This window comes from Erythrolamprus reginae, chromosome 1 (assembly GCF_031021105.1).
Source record: "Erythrolamprus reginae isolate rEryReg1 chromosome 1, rEryReg1.hap1, whole genome shotgun sequence".
Lineage (NCBI taxonomy): Eukaryota > Metazoa > Chordata > Lepidosauria > Squamata > Dipsadidae > Erythrolamprus > Erythrolamprus reginae.
In genome coordinates, this window is record NC_091950.1 from 2,713,750 (window position 1) to 2,735,775 (window position 22,026).

A 22,026-nucleotide genomic window follows, 5' to 3' on the forward strand; every position below is an offset into this window, starting at 1 on the left:
AGATAGAGAGACATAGCAAGAGAGGCAGAGAAAGAGAGAAAGAGAGACATAACAAGAGAGGCAGAGAGAAAGAGAGACATAACAAGAGAGACAGAGAGAGAGAGAGACATAGCAAGAGAGACAGAGAAAGAGAGAAAGAGAGACATAACAAGAGAGGCAGAGAGAGAGAAAGAGAGACATAGCAAAAGAGGCAGAGAGAGAGAGACATAGCAAGAGAGGCAGAGAGAGAAAGAGAGACATAACAAGAGAGACAGAGAGAAAGAGAGACATAACAAGAGAGACAGAGAGAAAGAGAGACATAGCAAGAGGCAGAGAGAGAGAGAAAGAGACACACAGAGAGAGAGACATAGCAAGAAAGACAGAGAAAGAGAGAAAGAGAGACATAGCAAGAGAGGCAGAGAGAAAGAGAAAGAAAGAGAGACATAGCAAGAGAGACAGAGAGAGAGAAAGAGAGAGAGAGAAAGAGAGAGAAAGAAAGAGAGATAGCAAGAGTGGCAGAGAGAGAGAGAAAGAAAGAGACATATAGCAAGAGACAGTGAAAGAGAGAGAGAGAGCAAGAAAGAGAGAAAAAAGCAAGAAAGAGATAGAAAGAGAGACAGAGAGAGACAGAAAGAGAGAAAGACATAGCAAGAGAGGCAGAGAGAGAGAGAAAGAAAGAAAGAGAGACATAGCAAGAGAGACAGAGAAAGAGAGAGAGAGAGACATAGCAAGAGAGGCAGAGAGAGAGACAGAGGAAGAGAGAGAGAAAGAGAGAGAGAAAGACATAGCAAGAGAGGCAGAGAGAGAGAGAGAAAGAAAGAGAGACATAGCAAGAGAGACAGAGAAAGAGAGAGAGAGAAAGAGAGACATAGCAAAAGAGGCACAGAGAGAGAGACATAGCAAGAGAGGCAGAGAGAGAAAGAGAGACATAACAAGAGAGACAGAAAGAGAGACATAGCAAGAGGCAGAGAGAGAGAGAAAGAGACACAGAGAGAGAGAGACATAGCAAGAAAGACAGAGAAAGAGAGAAAGAGAGACATAGCAAGAGAGGCAGAGAGAAAGAGAAAGAAAGAGAGACATAGCAAGAGAGACAGAGAGAGAGAGAAAGAGAGAGAGAGAAAGAAAGAGAGATAGCAGGAGTGGCAGAGAGAGAGAGAAAGAAAGAGACATATAGCAAGAGACAGTGAAAGAGAGAGAGAGAGCAAGAAAGAGAGAAAAAAGCAAGAAAGAGATAGAAAGAGAGACAGAGAGAGAGAGAGCAAGGGAGAGAGAAAGACATAGAGGAAGGGAAGGAGGGACAGATAAAGAGAGCAAAAAAGAGAGGAAGAAAGAAAGAGGGATGGAGAGAGAGAATGTAGGGAAGGAAGAGAGAGAAATAGGGAGAAATAGAGCCAGAGGGAGGAAGAAAGATTTTTTTTGTCCAAACTTTTCTTTAGGCCCCACCCCACACACCCCCGTTCAATGTTCCCCAGGATTTTGAAAATATGAATAATGTGCCGCGGCTCAAAAAAGGTTGGGAAACACTGGTATAGACAGTAGTAGTAGTAGTAGTAGTAGTAGTAGTAGTAGTAGTAGTAGTAGTATAAAGAAATAAATATATTTTTCCACAACTTCCTACTGCTGCTGTGTTTCATTGAAGACTTCAACTCCATTTCTACTGGTCTGTGGCTGGCTGGCTGGTTGGGTTGGTGGGCTGGTTGGACTGCTTTGCTGCTTGGCCACAAACAGGGTAGTTTCCGCAAATGCAGCTCTGATACAACCCACCACCACCAGAAGTAATGTGAAAGCAACATTTGCCTGCTTCTCCCTCCCATCTCTGGCCCAACCTGCATGCAGATAGGGGTTGCCTGCCTTCCCCACTTGCTCTCTTTCATAACCTGTCAGTCACCCTTCCCTGGTCCATCATTGCCACCTGCCACCTGATTGGCTGGTGGCTTTTTATCCTATGGAGCAACACACCCGGGACAAATGGTGTCTTGATGAATGGGCCAGGCTTAAGGGCAAGGGGTGGAGGGCCAGAGAGAATCACCAGGGGAGACCCAGCAGAATAGAAAAGCTGGCTGGGAATGGGCTGAGACAGGTGGGGTGAGATGAACTGGGTGTGGTCAAGGGTGAGAACTGAACTCCAGAACTGAACACAGTATTCCAAATGGTGAGACCACATTTGGAATACTGTGTTCAGTTCTGGAGACCTCACCTACAAAAAGATATTGACAAAATTGAACGGGTCCAAAGACGGGCTAGAAGAATGGTGGAAGGTCTTAAGCACAAAACATATCAGGAAAGGCTTCATGAACTCAATCTGTATAGTCTGGAGGACAGAAGGAAAAGGGGGGACATGATTGAAACATTTAAATATGTTAAAGGGTTAAATAAGGTCCAGGAGGGAAGTGTTTTTAATAGGAAAGTGAACACAAGAAAAAGGGGACACAATCTGAAGTTAGTTGGGCGAAAGATCAAAAAGCAACATGAGAAAATATTATTTGACTGAAAGAGTAGTAGATCCTTGGAACAAACTTCCAGCAGATGTGCTTGGTAACTCCACAGTAACTGAATTGAAACATGCCTGGGATAAACATATATCCATCCTAAGATAAAATACAGAAAATAGTATAAGGGCAAACTAGATGGACCATGAGGTCTTTTTCTGCCGTCAGACTTCTATGTTTCTATGTTTCTATGTTTCTATGTTTCTATGTTTCTATGTTTCTATGTTTCTATGTTTCTATGTTTCTATGTGAGATCATCCAAGGACATGGGGTGAGGTATCATCAATATGCCGATGATACCCAGCTTTACATCTCCACCCCATGCCCAGTCAACGAAGCTGTGGAAGTGATGTGCCGGTGCCTGGAGGCTGTTGGGGCCTGGATGGGTGTCAACAGACTCAAACTCAACCCGGATAAGACGGAGTGGCTGTGGGTTTTGCCTCCCAAGGACAATTCCATCTGTCCGTCCATTACCCTGGGGGGGGAATTATTGACCCCCTCAGAGAGGGTCCGCAACGTGGGCGTCCTCCTCGATCCACAGCTCACATTAGAAAACCATCTCTCAGCTGTGGCGAGGGGGGCGTTTGCCCAGGTTCGCCTGGTGCACCAGTTGCGGCCCTATCTGGACCGGGACTCATTGCTCACAGTCACTCATGCCCTCATCACCTCGAGGTTCGACTACTGTAATGCTCTCTACATGGGGCTACCTTTGAAAAGTGTTCGGAAACTTCAGATCGTGCAGAATGCAGCTGCGAGAGCAGTCATGGGCTTACCTAGGTACGCCCATGTTTCACCATCACTCCGCAGTCTGCATTGGCTGCCGATCAATTTCCGGTCACAATTCAAAGTGTTGGTTATGACCTTTAAAGCCCTTCATGGCATCGGACCAGAATATCTCCGAGACCGCCTCCTGCCGCACGAATCCCAGCGACCGATTAGGTCCCACAGAGTGGACCTTCTCCGGGTCCCGTCAACTAAACAATGTCGGTTGGCGGGTCCAGGGGAAGAGCCTTCTCTGTGGCGGCGCCGGCTCTCTGGAACCAATTCCCCCCGGAGATTAGAACTGCCCCTACTCTTCCTGCCTTCCGAAAACTCCTTAAGACTCACCTTTGCCGTCAGGCATGGGGAAACTAAACATCTCCCTTGGGCATGTTAATTTATACATGGTATGCTTGTGTGTGTGTTTGCTATTACATAGGGTTTTTCTTAAATCGTTAAATATTTTAATTAATTGGATTGTTGTGACTGTTTTTACTTGTTGTGAGCCGCCCCGAGTCTTCGGAGAGGGGCGGCATACAAGTCCAACTAATAAATAAATAAATAAATAAATAAAGGTGCCAATCCATTCTGAATTCACTGCATGATCACACTCCCATAAAGTTCCAATAAAATCCAGCAGAGAATGGATTTTCAAGAAATACTTGTTATTTTTCAAACTCATCTCTGCAGGCTTGGTGGAGAAGTTGCAACAATATCCTGTAGCAGATCTCTTGCAGAAGTACTCAACGAAAACCAGACACTGGGAGATTTAACGTTGTCCTTCAAAAGCTATGATGACAAATCAATCGAACTATTGTGCAATGGACTCAATAATCCAGGATGTACAGTAGAGAAGCTAAAGTAAGAAATGCACAAACCTCTATATTTGATCTATACAACCATTGTTTGATTGTTATTTTTCTGGAAATATATCCAGGGTGAGACAGTTCAATTTTTTAACTTAATCACAGTCCCTTCAAGTCCTATAAAAATAAATTATGTACTTATTTTTTAAGAAATAGTTTTGATTTTTCATACTCTTCTTTGGAGGCTTGATGGAGAGATCCTGGATGAATCCTGCAGTGAGTATCTTGTGGATGTATTCAAGAAAAACCAGAGATTGAGAGAGTTGGAGCTGTGCTTCCCAAGCCCTGATGACAAAGCAGTAGAACTATTATATAATGGGCTAAAAGATCCAGAATTGACAATAAAGACGCTAAAGTAAGTAATGAATTTTACTCTACAAAATCATCTTCTAAAGGTTAATATTTTGAAAATATATCCAGAGAAAAGCAGTTTAGCTTCCATTGTTTATCGTATTTACTTCAGATCAGGGGTGGGATTCAGGTAGTTCGGAGCAGCTCGGGTGAACCATTTTTTAATGATTCTGTGCAGTTTGGAAAAGCGGCAAAGCTCTGCCTGCCCAGCCCTATATATATATATTGCCTTTGCCACACAACCAAGCTAACCTCCATGCCTCCCCCTTTGCCTTGGATTGCATAGCCAAAGATAAGCATGTTGCCCATCCCCTCGGGTCAGGTCCTAGTGCTGTGCCATTCTCTGGTTCCAGCCTTGCCCCAGAACCTCCACCTGCTTCCCATTCACCTTGTCTAAATCAGGGAACGCACCATCCCCCCACTCTGGCCTTGCCCCTGGCCTCCATCTGCATGCCACCACCATAGTTCCCTCTAAGCTGAGCAGTGAGCAATCGCTCACTTAAAAATCTTCATCAACTCAGAGTTTTCCAAACCTGCCCAGAAGCCGAGAGGGAAAGAGTGAGAGGGAAGGAGAGAGAAAGGAAGAGAGGAAGAGAGAGAAACAGATAGAAAAAAGAGAGGAAGGAAAAGAGAAAGAAAAAGAATGGGAGTAAGGAAGAGAGAAAGAAAATCAACATCTAGTTTGAAACTAGCTCAACTATTTAAGTGGCATTTTGATATTGATAGAGTTGCCCTATTATGAGCTCACTGTTATAGACACACAGTACAGTATTTTATTTTGAAATTCTCTGAGGCAAAACAGGGTTGTTTGTTTGTTTGTTTGTTTGTTTGTTTGTTTATTTATTTATTTCTTTATTATTTCTGTGCCTCCCAGTCCCAAAGGGACTGCCGCTCAGACACTATACTTTTCCGCCCACCCCCCAAAAAAATTAGAGGGAACACTGGCCACCCCCCCCCCAGCCTGAAATTACGGCCCCCAGAGCTGAAGCAGTTTATTCAGCCTGTGGTCTGCTGCCCTAGGCTAAAGGGGGGGCACCGGGGGCATGGACACAGGAGGGTGAAAGGAGTTTGGGAACGGAACAGATGGTTTTTCTGACCTATAAGAATGTCCATTCGGAAAGCGCTGCAGCAGAGATCGTGCAGATGTTTCTTCCATCCCTTGCGAAGCCTCGGTTACTTGCGGAGATGCTCCATGTGCTTTCTGAGTCGGCAGCTGCTTCTCAACCCTGCTGTTCTGGTTGGGAGAGAGAATGTCTTGTGCAATTGAGCAGCTGTGAGCTGCTTTCCTCCAATTCCAATTAAAAGCCCGGGTTTCAGATATGGCATCAGCCTCAACCCCAGGGAAGGAGGGGAGGAGTGGCTATTATAGCCAGGGAGAGCCTTGGCCTACGTAGATTCATTGCTCCAGAGATTGCGGGCTGCGAGTCCCTCCTTGTGAAGCTGGACTTAGGGGTTCAGGTGGGCCTGTTTCTCACGTACCTGCCTCCCAGCTGCATGTCACAGGCCCTGCCTGTGCTACTCGAGGAGGTAGCCGGGTTGGTGGTGGAGTTCCCCAGACTTATTGTCTTGGGGGACTTCAACCTGCCATCACTCGGCGTAATCTCTGGACTGGCACAGGAGTTCATGGCCACCATGACAGCCATGGACCTGACTCAAGTAGTACAGGGTCCGACTCACGAGGGGGGACACGCACCCGACATGGTATTCCTCTCTGAGCAATTGAATAATGGTCTGAGACTAAGGGGCTTAGAAGTGTTGCCTTTGTCATGGTCGGACCATTTTCTACTGCGGCTTGACTTCCTGGCTCCAATCCTTCCCCGCAGGGAGGCGGAACCGATTAAGTTGTTCCGCCCCAGGCGCCTGATGGATCCAGAAGGTTTTCAGAAGGCGCTTGGGGTTATTCCAGATACACTCATCCACAACTCGGCAGAGTCTCTGGCTGAGGCCTGGAACAAGGCTGCAGCGGAGGCTCTGGACCGAATTGCGCCGTTGTGACCTCTCCGTGGCGCTAGACCCCGTAGAGCCCCATGGTTCAACGAGGAGCTCCGGGAGTTGAAATGCCAGAAGAGAGAAGCGATGGAGGAAGAGTAAGTCCGAATCCGATCGAACACTTGTAAGAGCTCACATTAAGACTTACAAAGTGGCGCTCAAGGCGGCAAGATGCACGTATCATGCCGCCTTGATTGCATCAGCGGAATCCTGCCCGGCCACTCTGTTTAGGGTGACCCGCTCCCTTCTTAACCAGGGGGGAGTTGGGGAGCACTTACAGAGTAGTGCCGAGGATTTTAACACGTTTTTCGCTGATAAAATCGCTCAGATCCGGGCGGACCTCGACTCCAATTGGAAAACAGAGTCGACTGATAACGATTCAGTCGAGGTGACTGGGGTCTGTACTTGTCCACCTGTCTGGGAAGAGTTTGATCTGGTGACACATGATGAAGTGGACAAGGCCATTGGAGTTGTGAGTTACGCCACCTGTTTGCTGGATCCGTGTCCCTCCTGGCTGGTTTCAGCCAGCAGGGAGGTGACACAGAGCTGGGTCCTGGAGATTGTCAACGCTTCTCTGGGGAGGGGCTCCTTTCCGGATCCCTACAAGGAGGCACTTGTGCGCCCCCTCCTCAAGAAGCCTTCCCTGGACCCAGCCATTCTTAACAGCTACCATCCAGTCTCCAACCTTCCCTTTATGGGGAAGGTTGTTGAGAATATGGTGGCGCTCCAACTCCAATGGTCCTTGGAAGAAGCTGATTATCTAGGTCCTCAGCAGTCAGGATTCAGGCCCAGCTACAGCACGGAAACTGCTTTGGTTGCTCTGATGGATGATCTCTGGCAGTCCCGGGACCTGGGTTTATCCTCTGTCCTGGTGCTTCTTGACCTCTCAGAGGCTTTCGATACCACCAACCATGGTATCCTTCTGCGCCGGCTGGAGGGGTTGGGGGTGGGAGGCACTGTTCTTCAGTGGTTCTCCTCCTACCTCTCCGGTCGGTCGCAGTCGGTGTTAGTGGGGGGTCAGAGGTCAACCTCTAGGTTACTCCCTTGTGGGGTGCCTCAGGGGTCGGTCCTCTCCCCCCTGCTATTTAATATCTACATGAAACCGCTGGATGAGATCATTCAAGGGCATGGGGTGAGGTATCGTCAATACGCAGATGATACCCAGCTTTACATCTCCACCCCTTGCCCAGTCAGTGAAGCAGTGGAAGTGATGTGCCGGTGCCTGGAGGCTGTTGGGGCCTGGATGGGTGTCAACAGACTCAAACTCAACCCAGACAAGACGGTGTGGCTGTGGGTTTTGCCTCCCAAGGACAATTCCATCTGTCCATCCATTACCCTGGGGGGGGAAGTATTAACCCCCTCAGAGAGGGTCCGCAACTTGGGCATCCTCCTCAATCCACAGCTCACTTTAGAGAAACACCTTTCAGCTGTGGCGAGGGGGGCGTTTGCCCAGGTTCACCTGGTGCACCAGTTGTGGCCCTATTTGGATCGGGAGTCACTGCTCACAGTCACTCACGCCCTCATCACCTTGAGGCTCGACTACTGTAATGCTCTCTACATGGGGCTACCTTTGAAGAGTGTTCGGAAACTTCAGATCGTGCAGAATGCAGCTGCGAGAGCAATCATGGGCTTTCCTAAATATGCCCATGTCACACCAACACTCCGCAGTCTGCATTGGTTGCCGATCAGTTTCCGGTCCCAATTCAAAGTGTTGGTTATGACCTATAAAGCCCTTCATGGCTTCGGACCAGGTTATCTCCGGGACCGCCTTCTGCCGCACGAATCCCAGCGACCAATTAGGTCCCACAGAGTTGGCCTTCTCCGGGTCCCATCAACTAAACAATGTCGTTTGGCGGGACCCACGGGAAGAGCCTTCTCTGTGGCGGCCCCGGCCCTCTGGAACCAACTCCCCCCAGAGATTAGAATAGCTCCCACCCTTCTTGCCTTTCGCAAGCTTCTTAAAACCCACCTGTGTCATCAGGCATGGGGGAATTAAGATATTCTTTCCCCCCTCGGCTTCCACAATTTATGTATGGTACGTTTGTATGTATGATTGGTTTTTAAAATAAGGGTTTTTAGTTTTTAGTATTGGATTGTCGCACGTTGTTTTTATTACTGTTGTTAGCCGCCCCGAGTCTACGGAGAGGGGCGGCATACAAATCCAATAAAATGAAATGAAATGAAACCAGTGTTCCCTCTAATTTTTGGGGGGGTTGTGTGGAAAAGTATAGTGTCTGAGCGGCAGTCCCTTTGGGACTGGGCGGCACAGAAATAATAAATAAATAAATAAATAAACAAACAAACAAACAAACAAACAAACAAACAAACAAACAAACAAAAAACCCACCCTGTTTTGCCTCAGAGAATTTCAAAATAAAATACTGTACTGTGTGTCTATAACAGTGAGCTCATAATAGGGCAACTCTATCAATATCAAAATGCCACTTAAATAGTTGAGCTAGTTTCAAACTAGATTTTGATTTTCTTTCTCTCTTCCTTACTCCCATTCTTTTTCTTTCTCTTTTCCTTCCTCTCTTTTTTCTATCTGTTTCTCTCTCTTCCTCTCTCTCTCCTTCCCTCTCACTCTTTCCCTCTGGACTTCTGGGCAGGTTTGGAAAACTCTGAGTTGATGATGATTTTTAAGTGAGCGATTGCTCACTGCTCAGCTTAGAGGGAACTATGCCTGCAACTGAGAGAAACAACATCCACTATGGCTGCAGTTGCAATAAGACGTGGTTGGTAAATCCACAGTAACTGAATTTAAACATGCCTGGGATAAACATATGTCCATCCTAAGATAAAATACAGAAATAGTATAAGGGCAGACTAGATGGACCATGAGGTCTTTTTCTGCCATCAGACTTCTATGTTTCTATGTTTCTAAAACAGAGTTCACGATGGATTTTCAAGAAATACTTGTAATTTTTCAAACTCATCTCTGCAGGCTTGGTGGAGAATCTGAAACAATATCCTGCAGCTGCCCTCTTGCAGAAGTACCCAGTGAAAACCAGAGGTTGAGAGACATAACGTTGTCCTTCGAAAGCTGTGATCACAAATCAATGGAACTATTGTGCAAAGGGCTCAGTAATCCAGGATGTGCAGTAGAGAAGATAAAGTAAGAAATGCATAGACCTCTCTGTTTGATCGACACAACCATTTTTTGATTGTTATTTTTCTGGAAACATATCCAGGGTGAGGCAGTTCAATTCTTTTACTTAATCATAGTTGCTTCAAGTCCTACATAAGTACAGTGGCACCTCTACTTAAGAACTTCATTTGTTCTGTAGAAAAGTTTGTAAGGAGGAGGAGGAGGGGGGCAGAAGAGGAGGAGGACAGTCGCTGCCAAAGGAAGAAGGTGAGATGGGAGGAATCAAAAACCCCAAAATGTTAAGGCTTAAAAAGAAAACGAACTCTGAGGCGTTGAGGAGGAGCAGGCGCCTCCCATACACACGGCACGAGGCTGCCTCCCATACACTGCGCCAGAGAGAGAAACCCAGGCGAGCGAGAGGGCCACTGAAAGGCTCCTCTGGCAGCCCAGAAAAGCATGAGATAGCCAGGATTAAAGGGGGGATGGTAGGACACTCGCTGAGCCTTCATGCCGCTCTCAAATTCCCTGGGAAATTTTTCTGGGCTCTGGTTCTTCAGTAGAAAATGGTTCTTAAGAAGAGGCAGAAAAATCTGTAACACCTGGTTCTTATCTAGAAAAGTTCTTAATTTGAGGTGTTCTTAGATTCCACAGTACATTCTATGCCTATTTTCAAGCAATAGTTTTAATTTTTCATATTCTTCTTTGGAGGCTTGAGGGAGAGATCCTGACCGAATTCTTTAGCGTGTATTTTGGACAAGGATTCAAGACAAACCAGAGATTGAGAGAGTTGGAGCTGTGCTTCCCAAGCCCTGATGACAAAGGGGTAGAACTATTATGTGGTTGGCTGAGTGATCCAGAATGTAAAATAAAGGAGCTAAAGTAAGTTTTACTCTCTACAATTGTCTTCTACACACATTCCCATCAGTTGCAATAAAACCCAGCACACGATGGATTTTCAAGAAATGTGTGTAATTTTTCAAACTCATCTCTGCAGGCTTGGTGAAAAAGATGCAACAATATCCTGCAGCAGGCCTCTTGCAGAAGACCTCAAGAAAAACCAGAGACTGGGAAAGTTAACGTTCTTCAAAAGCTGTGATGACCAATCAATGAAACTCTTGTGTGATGGGCTCAAAAATCTAGGATGTGCAGTAGAGAAGCTAAAGTAAGAAATGCATAGACCTCTCTGTTTGATCTACATAACTATTGTCTGATTGTTATTGTTCAGGAAATATTTCCAGGGTGACGCAGTTCAACTCTTTTACTTAATCATAGTTGCTTCAAGTCCTATATAAATACATTCTATGCTTATTTTCAAGCAATAGTTTTAATTTTTCATATTCTTCTTTGGAGGCTTGAGGGAGAGATCTTGACCGAATTCTGCGTAGAAGAATTCGGAAGTATTCAAGAAAAAGTAGAAGTATTCAAGAAAAACCAGAGATTGACAGAGTTAGAGCTGTGCTTCCCAAGCCCGGTGACAAAGCTGTAGAACTATTATGTGGTGGGCTGAATGATCCAGAATGTAAAATAAAGAATCTAAAGTGAGTATTGCATTTTACCCTCTAAAATCATCTTCTAAAGGTGAATATTTTGAAAATATATCAAGAGAGAAGCACTTTAGCTTTCATTGTTTATCATATTCACTCCAGTTCAGGGTGGGATTCAGCTGGTTCTCAGCAGTTCGGGTGAATCAGGGGTTTTCACAATTCCATGCAGTTTGGAGAAGTGGCAAAGCTCACCATCCGCTGGCCCTTCCCAGCCTTCCCTATATATATATTGCCTTCACCACACAGCCCAGTTAATCTCATCCTCTTGCCCTTTGACTTATTTATTTATTTATTAGATTTGTATGCCGCCCCTCTTCTAAAGGTTAATATTTTGAAAATATATCAAGAGAGAAGCACCTTATCATATTCACATAGAAACATAGAAACATAGAAACATAGAAGTCTGATGGCAGAAAAAGACCTCATGGTCCATCTAGTCTGCCCTTATATTATTTTCTGTATTTTATCTTAGGATGGATATATGTTTATCCCAGGCATGTTTAAATTCAGTTACTGTGGATTTACCCAGTTATACATCTCCACCCCATGTCCAGCCAACGAAGCAGTGGAAGTGATGGGCCGGTGCCTGGAGGATGTTAGGGCCTGGATGAGTGTCAACAGCTCAAACTCAACCCAGACAAGACGGAGTGGCTGTGGATCTTACCTCCCAAGGACAACTCCATCTGTCCATCCATTACCCTGGGGGGAGAATCACTGGCCCCCTCAGAGAAGGTTCGCAACTTGGGCGTCCTCCTCGATCCACAGCTGACATTAGAGAAACATCTTTCAGCTGTGGCGAGGGGGACGTTTGCCCAGGTTCGCCTTGTGCACCAGTTGCGACCCTACTTGGACCGGGAGTCACTGCTCACAGTCACTCATGCCCTCATCACCTCGAGGCTTGACTACTGTAACGCTCTCTACATGGGGCTACCTTTGAAAAATGTTCGGAAACTTCAGATCGTGCAGAATGCAGCTGCGAGAGCAATCATGGGCTTTCCCAAATATGCCCATGTTACACCAACACTCCGCAGTCTGCATTGGTTGCCGATCAGTTTCCGGTCACAATTCAAAGTGTTGGTTATGACCTATAAAGCCCTTCATGGCACCGGACCAGATTACCTCAGGGACCGCCTTCTGCTGCATGAATCCCAGCGACCAGTTAGGTCCCACAGAGTGGATCTTCTCCGGGTTCCGTCAACTAAGCAATGTCGCCTGGCAGGACCCAGGGGAAGAGCCTTCTCTGTGGCAGCCCCAGCCCTCTGGAACCAACTCCCCCCAGAGATTAGAACTGCCCCCACCCTCCTTGCCTTTCGTAAACAACTTAAAACCCACCTCTGCCGCCAGGCATGGGGGAATTGAGATCCTCTTTCCCCCTAGGCCTTTACAATTCTATGCATGGTATGTATGTATGTATGTTTGGTTTTTATATTAATTGATTTTTAATCATCAATACCAAATTACTATTGTACACTGTTTTATTGTCGCTGTTAGCCGCCCCGAGTCTCTGGAGAGGGGCGGCATACAAATCCAATAAATAAATAAATAAATAAATTTATCTACCACGTCTGCTGGAAGTTTGTTCCAAGGATCTACTACTCTTTCAGTAAAATAATATTTTCTCATGTTGCTTTTGATCTTTCCCCCAACTAACTTTAGATTGTGTCCCCTTGTTCTTGTGTTCACTTTCCTATTAAAAACACTTCCCTCCAGGACCTTATTTAACCCTTTAATATATTTAAATGTTTCGATCATGTCCCCCCTTTTTCCTTCTGTCCTCCAGACTATACAGATTGAGTTCATTAAGTCTTTCCTGATACGTTTTATGCTTAAGACCTTCCACCATTCTTGTAGCCCGTCTCTGGACCCGTTCAATTTTGTCAATATCTTTTTGTAGGTGAGGTCTCCAGAACTGAACACAGTATTCCAAATGTGGTCTCACCAGCATTCTATATAGCGGGATCATAATCTCCCTCTTCCTGCTTGTTATACCTCTAGCTATGCAGCAAGCATCCTACTTGCTTTCCCTACTGCCTGACTGCACTGTTCACCCATTTTGAGACTGTCAGAAATCACTACCCCTAAATCCTTTTCTTTTGAAGTATTTGCTAACACAGAACTGCCAATACAATACTCAGATTGAGGATTCCTTTTCCCCAAGTGCATTATTTTACATTTGGAAACATTAAACTGCAGTTTCCATTGCTTTGACCATTTATCTAGTAAAGCTAAATCATTTACCATATTACAGACGCCTCCAGGAATATCAACCCTATTGTACACTTTAGAGTGATCGGCAAATAGGCAAACCTTCCCTACCAAACCTTCCCCTATGTCACTCACAAACATATTAAAAAGAGTAGGACCCAGAACAGAACTTGTGGCACACCGCTTGTAACCTGTCTCTGCTCAGAATACTCGCCGTTAACAATAACTCTTTGATGTCTATGCTTCAGTCAGCTGCAAATCCATTGAACTATCCAGGGATTAAGTCCAATCTTCACTAATTTATCTATCAGCTCTTTATGTGGAACCGTATCAAAGGCTTTGCTGAAGTCCAGGTAGGCAATATCCACGGCACCACCTTGTTCCAACACCTCTGTGACATAGTCAAAGAAATCAATGAGATTACTCTGATATTTTTTTGCCTTCAGTAAAGCCATGCTGATTTGGATCCAATAAGTTATTGTTTTTTAGGTGCTGATTTATCCTCTTTTTGAGTAGAATCTCCATCATTTTAACTACAACTGATGTCAAGCTAACTGGCCTGCAGTTACCAGCTTCTTCTCTACTGCCCTTCTTGTGAATAGGCACAACACTGGCCATTCTCCAATCCTCAGGAACTTCTCCTGTTAACAAGGATTGGTTAAACAAATCAGTCAGGGGGGTAGTAATGACAGATCTGAGTTCTTTAAGAACTCTGGGGTGGATGCCATCTGGACCCATTGCCTTATTTATCTTTAATCGTTCAAGTTCTTCTAAGACATCAGCTTCTAAGATCACTGGAGCTGAATCCGTACAGCTGGAAGCAATGCTATATCCCTCTATAGTATTATTTTGTAAGGTGTCTTTTGAGAAAACTGAACAGAAGTAGCTATTGAAATGGTCAGCGATCTCCTTATTCCCATTAATGCATGTATTATTCCCAGTACTAAGCTTCGTGATGCCGCAGTTTTTCTTCTTCTTATCACTAATATATCTGAAGAAGGTTTTATCCCCCTTCTTTACAGATTTGGCAATTTCTTCCTCTTTTGAGGCTTTAGCAGCATATATTATCTGTTTCGCCTCCTTCTGTCTCATTTTATACACCTCCCTATCAGCTATACTTCCAGACTCTTTATACCTCCTATAGGCAGCCTTTTTTTCATTGACTATAGCCCTTACATCATTGCTAAACCATAGTGGTTTCTTCTTCGTTTTACCTTTAGTTATTTGTCTTACATACAGTCCAGTGGCTTTTAAGATGGCCTTTTCCACTGGGTGCTCGCTCCTGCCATTTTATCCCTCCCCTTTAATTCATTATCTAAATATTCCCCCATTGCATTAAAATTTGTTTTTCTGAAATCCAATACTTTGGTTGCATTATAGGATTGCTCACAATGAGTTTTTACATCAAACCACAAACATAGATGGTCACTGCAACCTAAATTTTCTCCCACCTTGACATCTGAAACCCAATTCCCATTCGTAAAAACTAAATCTAGAATATTCTCCCCTCTAGTTGGTGTCTTAACCAGCTGTGTCAGAGCTGCTCCTGTAACGGCCTCTACTATATTCTTACTTTTGCATGTAAGGGCACTGGGGATATTCCAGTCAACATCAGGCATGTTGAAATCACCCATAACCACAATATCTCCCTTTACTGCCATTGGGTAATTTCATCCATCATCTTGTTGTCATGTTCCGCAGATTGCCCTGGAGGCCTATAGATCACCCCAATTCTAATGACAGAACCATCTTTATTTTGCATGCAAATCCAGAGAGTCTCTAGATCTTGACGTGTATTTTGAATTAGTGTTGTTTTTAGACTTTCTTTAACATAAATGGCTACTCCACCTCCCCTTCTCTCTATCCTATCCTTCCTATACAGTGTATATCCTGGTATGGATATTTCCCATTCATTAGAATCCTTAAACCATGTCTCAGTTATGGCAACCAGGTCCAAATTATCTCTAGATATTATGGCCATTAACTCACAGAGCTTGTTGCTCAAGCTTCGAGCATTCGTGCACATTACCCAAATAACATTATTTTCATTAATAGTTTGCCCTTTATCATCAACAACTACATCTATTTTATTTACAGCTCCCTTTTCATAAGCTTCCAAAAACTGCTTTATCCTCATTGGTCGGGGACAGAAATCACCCACATCAGTTACATCTCTGTCCCCTTTACCTAGTTTAAATGCCTGTCCAAAAAAGTTCTGAATTCCTCACCGAGTACCTGGGTACCTCTGTATGATGGATGCAAACCATCCCTCTTAAACAATTCCCTATTAGACCACCTACTGACATCATGACTTACATAGCCAAAACCTTCAGCTTTACACCACTGCCTTAACCACACATTAAACTCTCTGATACACGTTGTTTTATCCTCTTGGTCACAAACCGGTAACACCTCTGAGAAAGTCACTGAATCAATTATTTTACCCAGCTCCACACTTAGACATTGAAAATCTCTTTTTACTACATTAACATTTCTACTACATTAACATTTCACCCTTGTTTAAAGTGACCAGATTTTAAGATTGGGAAAGAGGGACATCTTTTTTTTTCTTCTTTTTTTTTGGGGGGGGGGGCTAAAAACAAGTTAAGCCAAAAAAAAATAGCAAAAAAAATTCTCTCTCTTTCTCTCCCTACATTCATTTCTCTCTATTTCTCTATCTTTCTCTCTCCCTCTCTCTTTCTCTGTCTTCCTTCCTTCCTCTTCCTTTCTCTCTTCCTTTCTTCCTCTCTTTTTTGCTCTCTTTCTCTCTTCCTTCTTCCCTCTATCTCCCTTTCTTTCTTTCTTTCTTTCTTTCTTTCTGTTTCTCTCTTCCTCCTTCCCTTTCTCTCTATTTCTCTCTTTCTCTCCCTCCTTCTTTCTTTCTTTCTCTCCCTCCCTCTTTCTTTCTTTCTTTCTCTCTCTCCCTCTCTCTTTCTTTCTCTCTTTCTCTTTCTTTCTCTCGCTCTCTTTTTCTCTTTCTCCCCCTCTCTCTTTCTCTCTTCTCGCTCCTTCAATGAAGCATTGAGTGAAGAGTCTGAATACTTATGCCAATGGGATATTTCAGGTTTTTTCTTTTTAATACATTTACAGACCTTTCTAAAATTTTGTTTTCTTTTTGCCTTTATGCTCTATATTAATGTAGATTAATGAGAAGACAAATGAATTTTAATGACTATAGAATCAGGCTACAGCATAACAAAATGAAGAAAAATTGAAGGGGGTCTGAGAAATTTCTGAATGGGTATAGAACCTTCAGGCCCCCACCCTTGGCAAAACCTCCTTTGTTTGCATCTGCCTACCTCAGCCCATTCACAGCCAGCTTTCCCTCTAGTTCAGGGTGGGATTCAGCCAGTTCCAAGCAGTTCGGGTGCTCGGTTGCGCAGTTTGGAGAAGTAGCAAAGCACACCACCAGCTGGGTCTGCCTACCCTGCCCTATATATATATTGCCTTCGCCACACAGCCCAGCTCATCTCCACGCCTTGCCATTTGCCTTGGGTTGGTGAATCAAATATAAGCCTGCTGCACTTCACCTCGTGTCAGGTCCCAGGGTTGCACCATTCTCTGGTTCCAGCCTTTCCCCGGAGCCTCCACCTCACCTGCTTTCCATTCACCTCGTCTAGGTCAGGGAATGCACCATTCCCCCACTCTGGCCTTGCCCCAGGCCCCCATCTGCATGCCAGCCCCCACCCAGCCTCAAAGGAATTTATTTGGCCTGTGGCCTGCTGCACTGGGCGGGGGGGGGGCGCTCAGGGGACATGGACACAGGACGGACAAAGCAGTTTGGGAATGGACCAGATGGGTTTTCTGACCTGTAAGAGGTTCCATTCAGAAAGCACTGGAGTGGAGATCTTGCAGATGTTTCTTCCATCCCTTGCTGAGCCTTGGTTGCTTGCGGAGATGCTCCATGTGCCCTCTCAGTCGGCAGCTGCTTCTCTCCACTGCTGTTCTTGTGGGAGAGAGAGCGTCTTGTGCAATTTAGAAACATAGAAACATAGAAACAAACATAGAAACATAGAAGTCTGACGGCAGAAAAAGACCTCCTGGTCCATCTAGTCTGCCCTTATACTATTTCCTGTATTTTATCTTAGGATGGATATATGTTTATCCCAGGCATATTTAAATTCAGTTACTGTGGATTTACCAACCGCATCTGCTGGAATTTGTTCCAAGGATCTACTATTCTTTCAGTAAAATAATATTTTCTCATGTTGCTTTTGATCTTTCCCCCAACTAACTTCAGAAAAAAACACTTCCCTCCTGAACCTTATTTAACCTTTTAATATATTTAAATGTTTCAATCATGTCCCCACTTTTCCTTCTGTGCTCTAGACTATACAGATGGAGTTCATGAAGTCTTTCCTGATACGTTTTATGCTTAAGACCTTCCACCATTCTTGTAGCCCGTCTTTAGACCCGTTCAATTTTGTCAATATCTTTTTGTAGGTGAGGTCTCCAGAACTGAACACAGTATTCCAAATGGGATCTCACCAGTGCTCTCAATCTCCCTCTTCCTGCTTGTTATACTTCTAGCTATGCAGCCAAGCATTCTACTTGCTTTCCCTACTGCCTGACTGTACTGTTCACCCATTTGGAGACGGTCAGAAATCACTACCCCATAATCCTTCTCTTCTGAAGTTTTTGCTAGCACAGAACTGCCAATGCAATACTCAGATTGAGGATTCCTTTTCCCCAAGTGCATTATTTTACATTTGGAGACATTAATTTAGCAGCTGTGAGCTGCTGCTTCCCTCCAAGTCCCATCTGAAAGAGCTGCAGCTGAGAGAAAGAGCATTCCACATGGCTGCTACTTCTCTGTGCCACAGCAATTCCAGATGGGACTTAGAGGAAAACCGTGGCTCACAGCTGCTCAATTGCACAAGACCCTCTCCCAGCAGTGCAGAGAGAAGCAGCCGCTGCCCCGGAGGGCAGATATGGAGGGGAGCAAACTCTGAAAGTCTGATCGGTCGAGCCTCACTTTGTGGCGGAAGCTGTGTAAGCATGGAAGGCATATGCACATGCGCGCATGATTACAGTTTTGGTGAACCATTTGCTACATTAGTTGAATCCCACCACTGCTTCAGTTCCTTTAAAAATACAAGATATGGTTGTTTTTCCTAAGAGAATGTTAATATTGCGATTCCTGTCTGCAGGATTTCTGGACAGATCCCAAAGGAATTCGACAGAAGGAATCTTGCAGAAGTATTCATGGAAAACCAGAGCCTGAGAGAGTTAGAACTGGCCATCAAGTATCTAGATGAGAAAACCGTGGGACCATTGTACGAAGGGCTCAAGCATCCAAAATGTAAAATAGAGACAGCACAGTAAGTGGTCATTTGTTTCCATTTTCATGTGCCAACCATCTCTTCCATGTTTATCTTCTGGAAATAGACCCAGGATGAGGCCATTCTATTTGCAGTATATGACTTTCGCTTCCTTCAACCGTACAGTTCCTGTTTCTTTTCAAAGATCCAAACACTAAAACTCTTATGATTATCTTTCAGTGGGTGAAACAGTTCCTTATACAATAGGGGTTTTTTAGTAACATATCTCAAATTGATAACTTACAATTTCCCCCAAAAGCTGAGATTACTTATTCCGAAAGGAATAAAATTTGTTGAAGTTGTTCTTGTTTCACAGCTATTGACCTCTGCTCTCTCATTGCTGTGGTCACATGATCTTCATTTTGAACAGCCCCTGATAGTTTCCCAACCCTGTAAACCCTTTCTCCATCCTTTTCCCTAGCAGCAAGGAATTGACTCATTGTGTGGCCTTTAAAGAGCAATACTTTTAAGATCCATGAAGAAAGGCCTGGCTATTCTTATGTTTGGTGTTCCTTTTCTCTGGCACACAAACTATATCTCATTTTTGTTTAGAAAGTCAGGGGACAGGGATACTACATCCTTTTATAGTTCTTCCCATTCACATGCGAGGCAGGTTGGGCTGAGAGTCACCAAGTGAGGGGCTGTGTTGCAGATAGCTTAGGAATCGGATCTCTCTGGTATCAGTCAAATATACAGTGGTACCTCGTGATACGAACCCCTCGCCATACAAACAATCCGAGATACGAACCCGGGTTCGGAAATTTTTTGCCTCTTCTTCCGAACTTTTTCCATCTTACGAACCTGCCGCCGCCGCTGAGAAGCCCCACCGCCCGGCTGTCACTTTTTGAAACAGCCGGGGGGCTTCTCGGCGTTCTCCCGAACGCCAAACCTGGAAGCTCGGCAAAAGTTGGGGGGCGGCGTTTGGGTTCAGGAGGATGCTGAGAAGCCCCGCCGCCCAGCTGTTAGCTTTTCAAAAGAGCCACGGAGCTGTCGGGCCAGTCAGGAGGCTGGAAAGGAGGTGGGGAATCCCAATAGGGAATTCCATGGGCGGAGCTTTGATGTCCCAAAGATTTCCTTCCTGGCTGGCTGAAACGTGGACTCCAGGAAGGACGTATTTGTGACATCAAAGCTCCACCCATGGAATTCCCTTTTGGGATTCCCCACCTTCTTTCCAGCCTCCTGACTGACCCAACAGCTCCACAACTCTTTTGAAAAGCTAACAACCGGGCGGCGGGGCTTCTCAGCGTCCTCCTGAACCCGAATGCCAAACCCGAACTTCCGGGTTCGGCGTTTGGGAGGCCGCTGAGACACCCCTGACTGTTTCAAAAGATGACAGCCAGGCAGCGGGGCTTCTCGGCGGGTTCCCGAACGCCCAACCTGGAAGTTCGGCAAAGTTTGGGTTTGGCGTTCGGGTTCGGGAGGACGCCGAGAAGCCCCCCAGCTGTTTCCAAAAGTGACAGCTGGGCGGCGGGGCTTCTCGGCAGCCACCCGAACCCGAACTTTTGCCGAACTTCCGGGTTCGGCACTGGGAGAACGCTGAGAAGTGCCCGACGGTTTTTTTTCTTTCACGCATTAATTCATTTTACATTGTTTCCTATGGGAAACAATGTTTCATCTTACAAACCTTTCACCTTATGAACCTCCCCTGGGAACCAATTAGGTTTGTAAGACGAGGTATTACTGTATTAGGAAATATAATATAATACCTCAGTCTCTGCCCATCCTGTTTCATTTTTCAACTGCTTCCTACTCTAAACTAAATATAGACTAGCACATCCTCAGCCATCAGAGAGTAGACAAACCTGTCTTCCCCAACTCTCCAGGTGTCATGTGATCCTACTTCTCTTTCCTGTAAGGTATAATTCCCTGTAAGGTATATTCTTTACACTTTATTAAAATATACTCCTATACTTCAATAAAGAAGCCAGCAGGGATACTAAACTTTTGTTCAGATGAGAACAACAATGTAAAACATTGTGCTAGAGTTAAATTCAATTAAAATATCATCAGCATAATTATGCCACCTGGAAAAAGAGAGGGACATCATAGTCACGGCATGGCCCCAAATGTTGGGAGATGGAAGGAGGAGTGAAAAGGATTTCTTTCTACCCACCTGTTCTATCCCATGCATGATTTTATACCTTTCGGTCAAGTCACCCTTTAAACGCTGTCCCCTCCTAAAGGGATAGTTGATTAAGAGATAGGAAATCCTTCCAAAGACATCCACTTTTCTGAATTAAATAAAATGTAAAAAGAATGAAACCAAATGAAATCTGGAATTTTGTTGAGCTATAGATCAGACTATATTTGCAGTCTGTCCTGAGAGATGCCAGATGGGTCCCTGCACAGCCCTGTTAGAGATATGACTGAGAACTTACATTTTGTTGACAGGTTAAAGTAAGATTTGGTTTTTCGTTATAGGTTGAATGGTGTTGTGATTCAGCCTGAGGCTGCTCAGGGACCGGCTGCGTCTCTGCTGGCTCCATGCCCGGAGGAGGAGGACAGCGAACAGGAGGGGGCTGAACAGTCGGACGGGGGAGAGGAATGTCAGGAATGGGATGAAGGAGAACAGCATGAGAGCCCCGGGGGGGGGGCTCTCCCCAGCCAGTAGCTTGGAATCATTAGGTGATGACGCACAAGCTGTCATTGACATGCGACAAAGACGTTCAGAGCAAAGAAAGGAGCAGTTAAAAACCTATTATAAACGTTGAATTAGAAACAGCTGGTTTTGGGTGTGGTTCTCATCAGCAGGGTTTAAAAGGCAGGCAAGCCCTTGAAGCCATGTGGAGTGTTATCAATTTTGGAGTTACGTGAACCTGCTTTGATTCTCAGCGTCTCTGATCTTGGCTTGTGGCCTAGCAGTCTGGAAGACTCGTGGGAGGCGTATGTTGGCTATCTCCAGTTTCGTTTTGGCAGCAATAATCCTATATTGCTTCATGGCCTTCGTGTATATCTTTGAAGTTCCAGCGTTTTCCTGTTTGTAAGGACATTTTCTGTTACCTGTGTTTTCTTTGAACTATATAAACTGCCTTTGCCTTTTACCGGTGTGTCTGGCTTATCTTTTTGGGTTGGTTTTAGCTTCCGGAGTGATCCAGACAGAACAAATGAAAAACATATTATACAGAATGGAAAGTGGATGGACATGGAGTGCACAGCTTAAGCCTCCAGTGCAAATGATGTTTCTTCATGCTTGTGTCAGCCTCTGCATTATTCTTCAGATCTTCACTGCATGGGCTGTCATTAAGAAATGGGGGCGGGGGGAGGCATTTGGGATTTGGGGGGAGGGGAGCACGCTGGAGGAGCCCATGAGAGTTTTGATTTTGTATGAGAAAAGGAAAAGGGGGAGGGAGCTGCAGCCTGGCCCAGATGTGCAGAGCAGAGCTGCTTATCACCAACTCAAGGTCAATGGCTGTGCATTCCAGAAGTGTGACACGC

General features: G+C 45.0%; 1 protein-coding gene across 10 annotated transcripts in view; it reads left to right on the plus strand.

Annotated features, from left to right (window-relative positions):
• LOC139162864 (NACHT, LRR and PYD domains-containing protein 12-like) overlaps positions 1 to 21,632 on the plus strand; it is a 128,701-nt gene extending 107,069 nt beyond the window's left edge. For 9 of the 10 annotated variants that reach the window (XM_070743765.1, XM_070743754.1, XM_070743790.1 and 6 more), the window contains 7 exons: positions 3,918 to 4,088; positions 4,278 to 4,448; positions 9,378 to 9,548; positions 10,230 to 10,400; positions 10,516 to 10,683; positions 18,421 to 18,591; positions 21,013 to 21,632. In XM_070743765.1, the coding sequence (XP_070599866.1) occupies positions 3,918 to 4,088; positions 4,278 to 4,448; positions 9,378 to 9,548; positions 10,230 to 10,400; positions 10,516 to 10,683; positions 18,421 to 18,591; positions 21,013 to 21,202 (1,213 nt within the window). In that variant the 3' untranslated portion in view covers positions 21,203 to 21,632. Of the gene's footprint in view, positions 1 to 3,917; positions 4,089 to 4,277; positions 4,449 to 9,377; positions 9,549 to 10,229; positions 10,401 to 10,515; positions 10,684 to 10,871; positions 11,060 to 18,420; positions 18,592 to 21,012 lie in introns of all 10 variants that reach the window. The other variant, XR_011558390.1, reaches the window with a different exon arrangement.
• Positions 21,633 to 22,026: the final 394 nt, after the last annotated feature.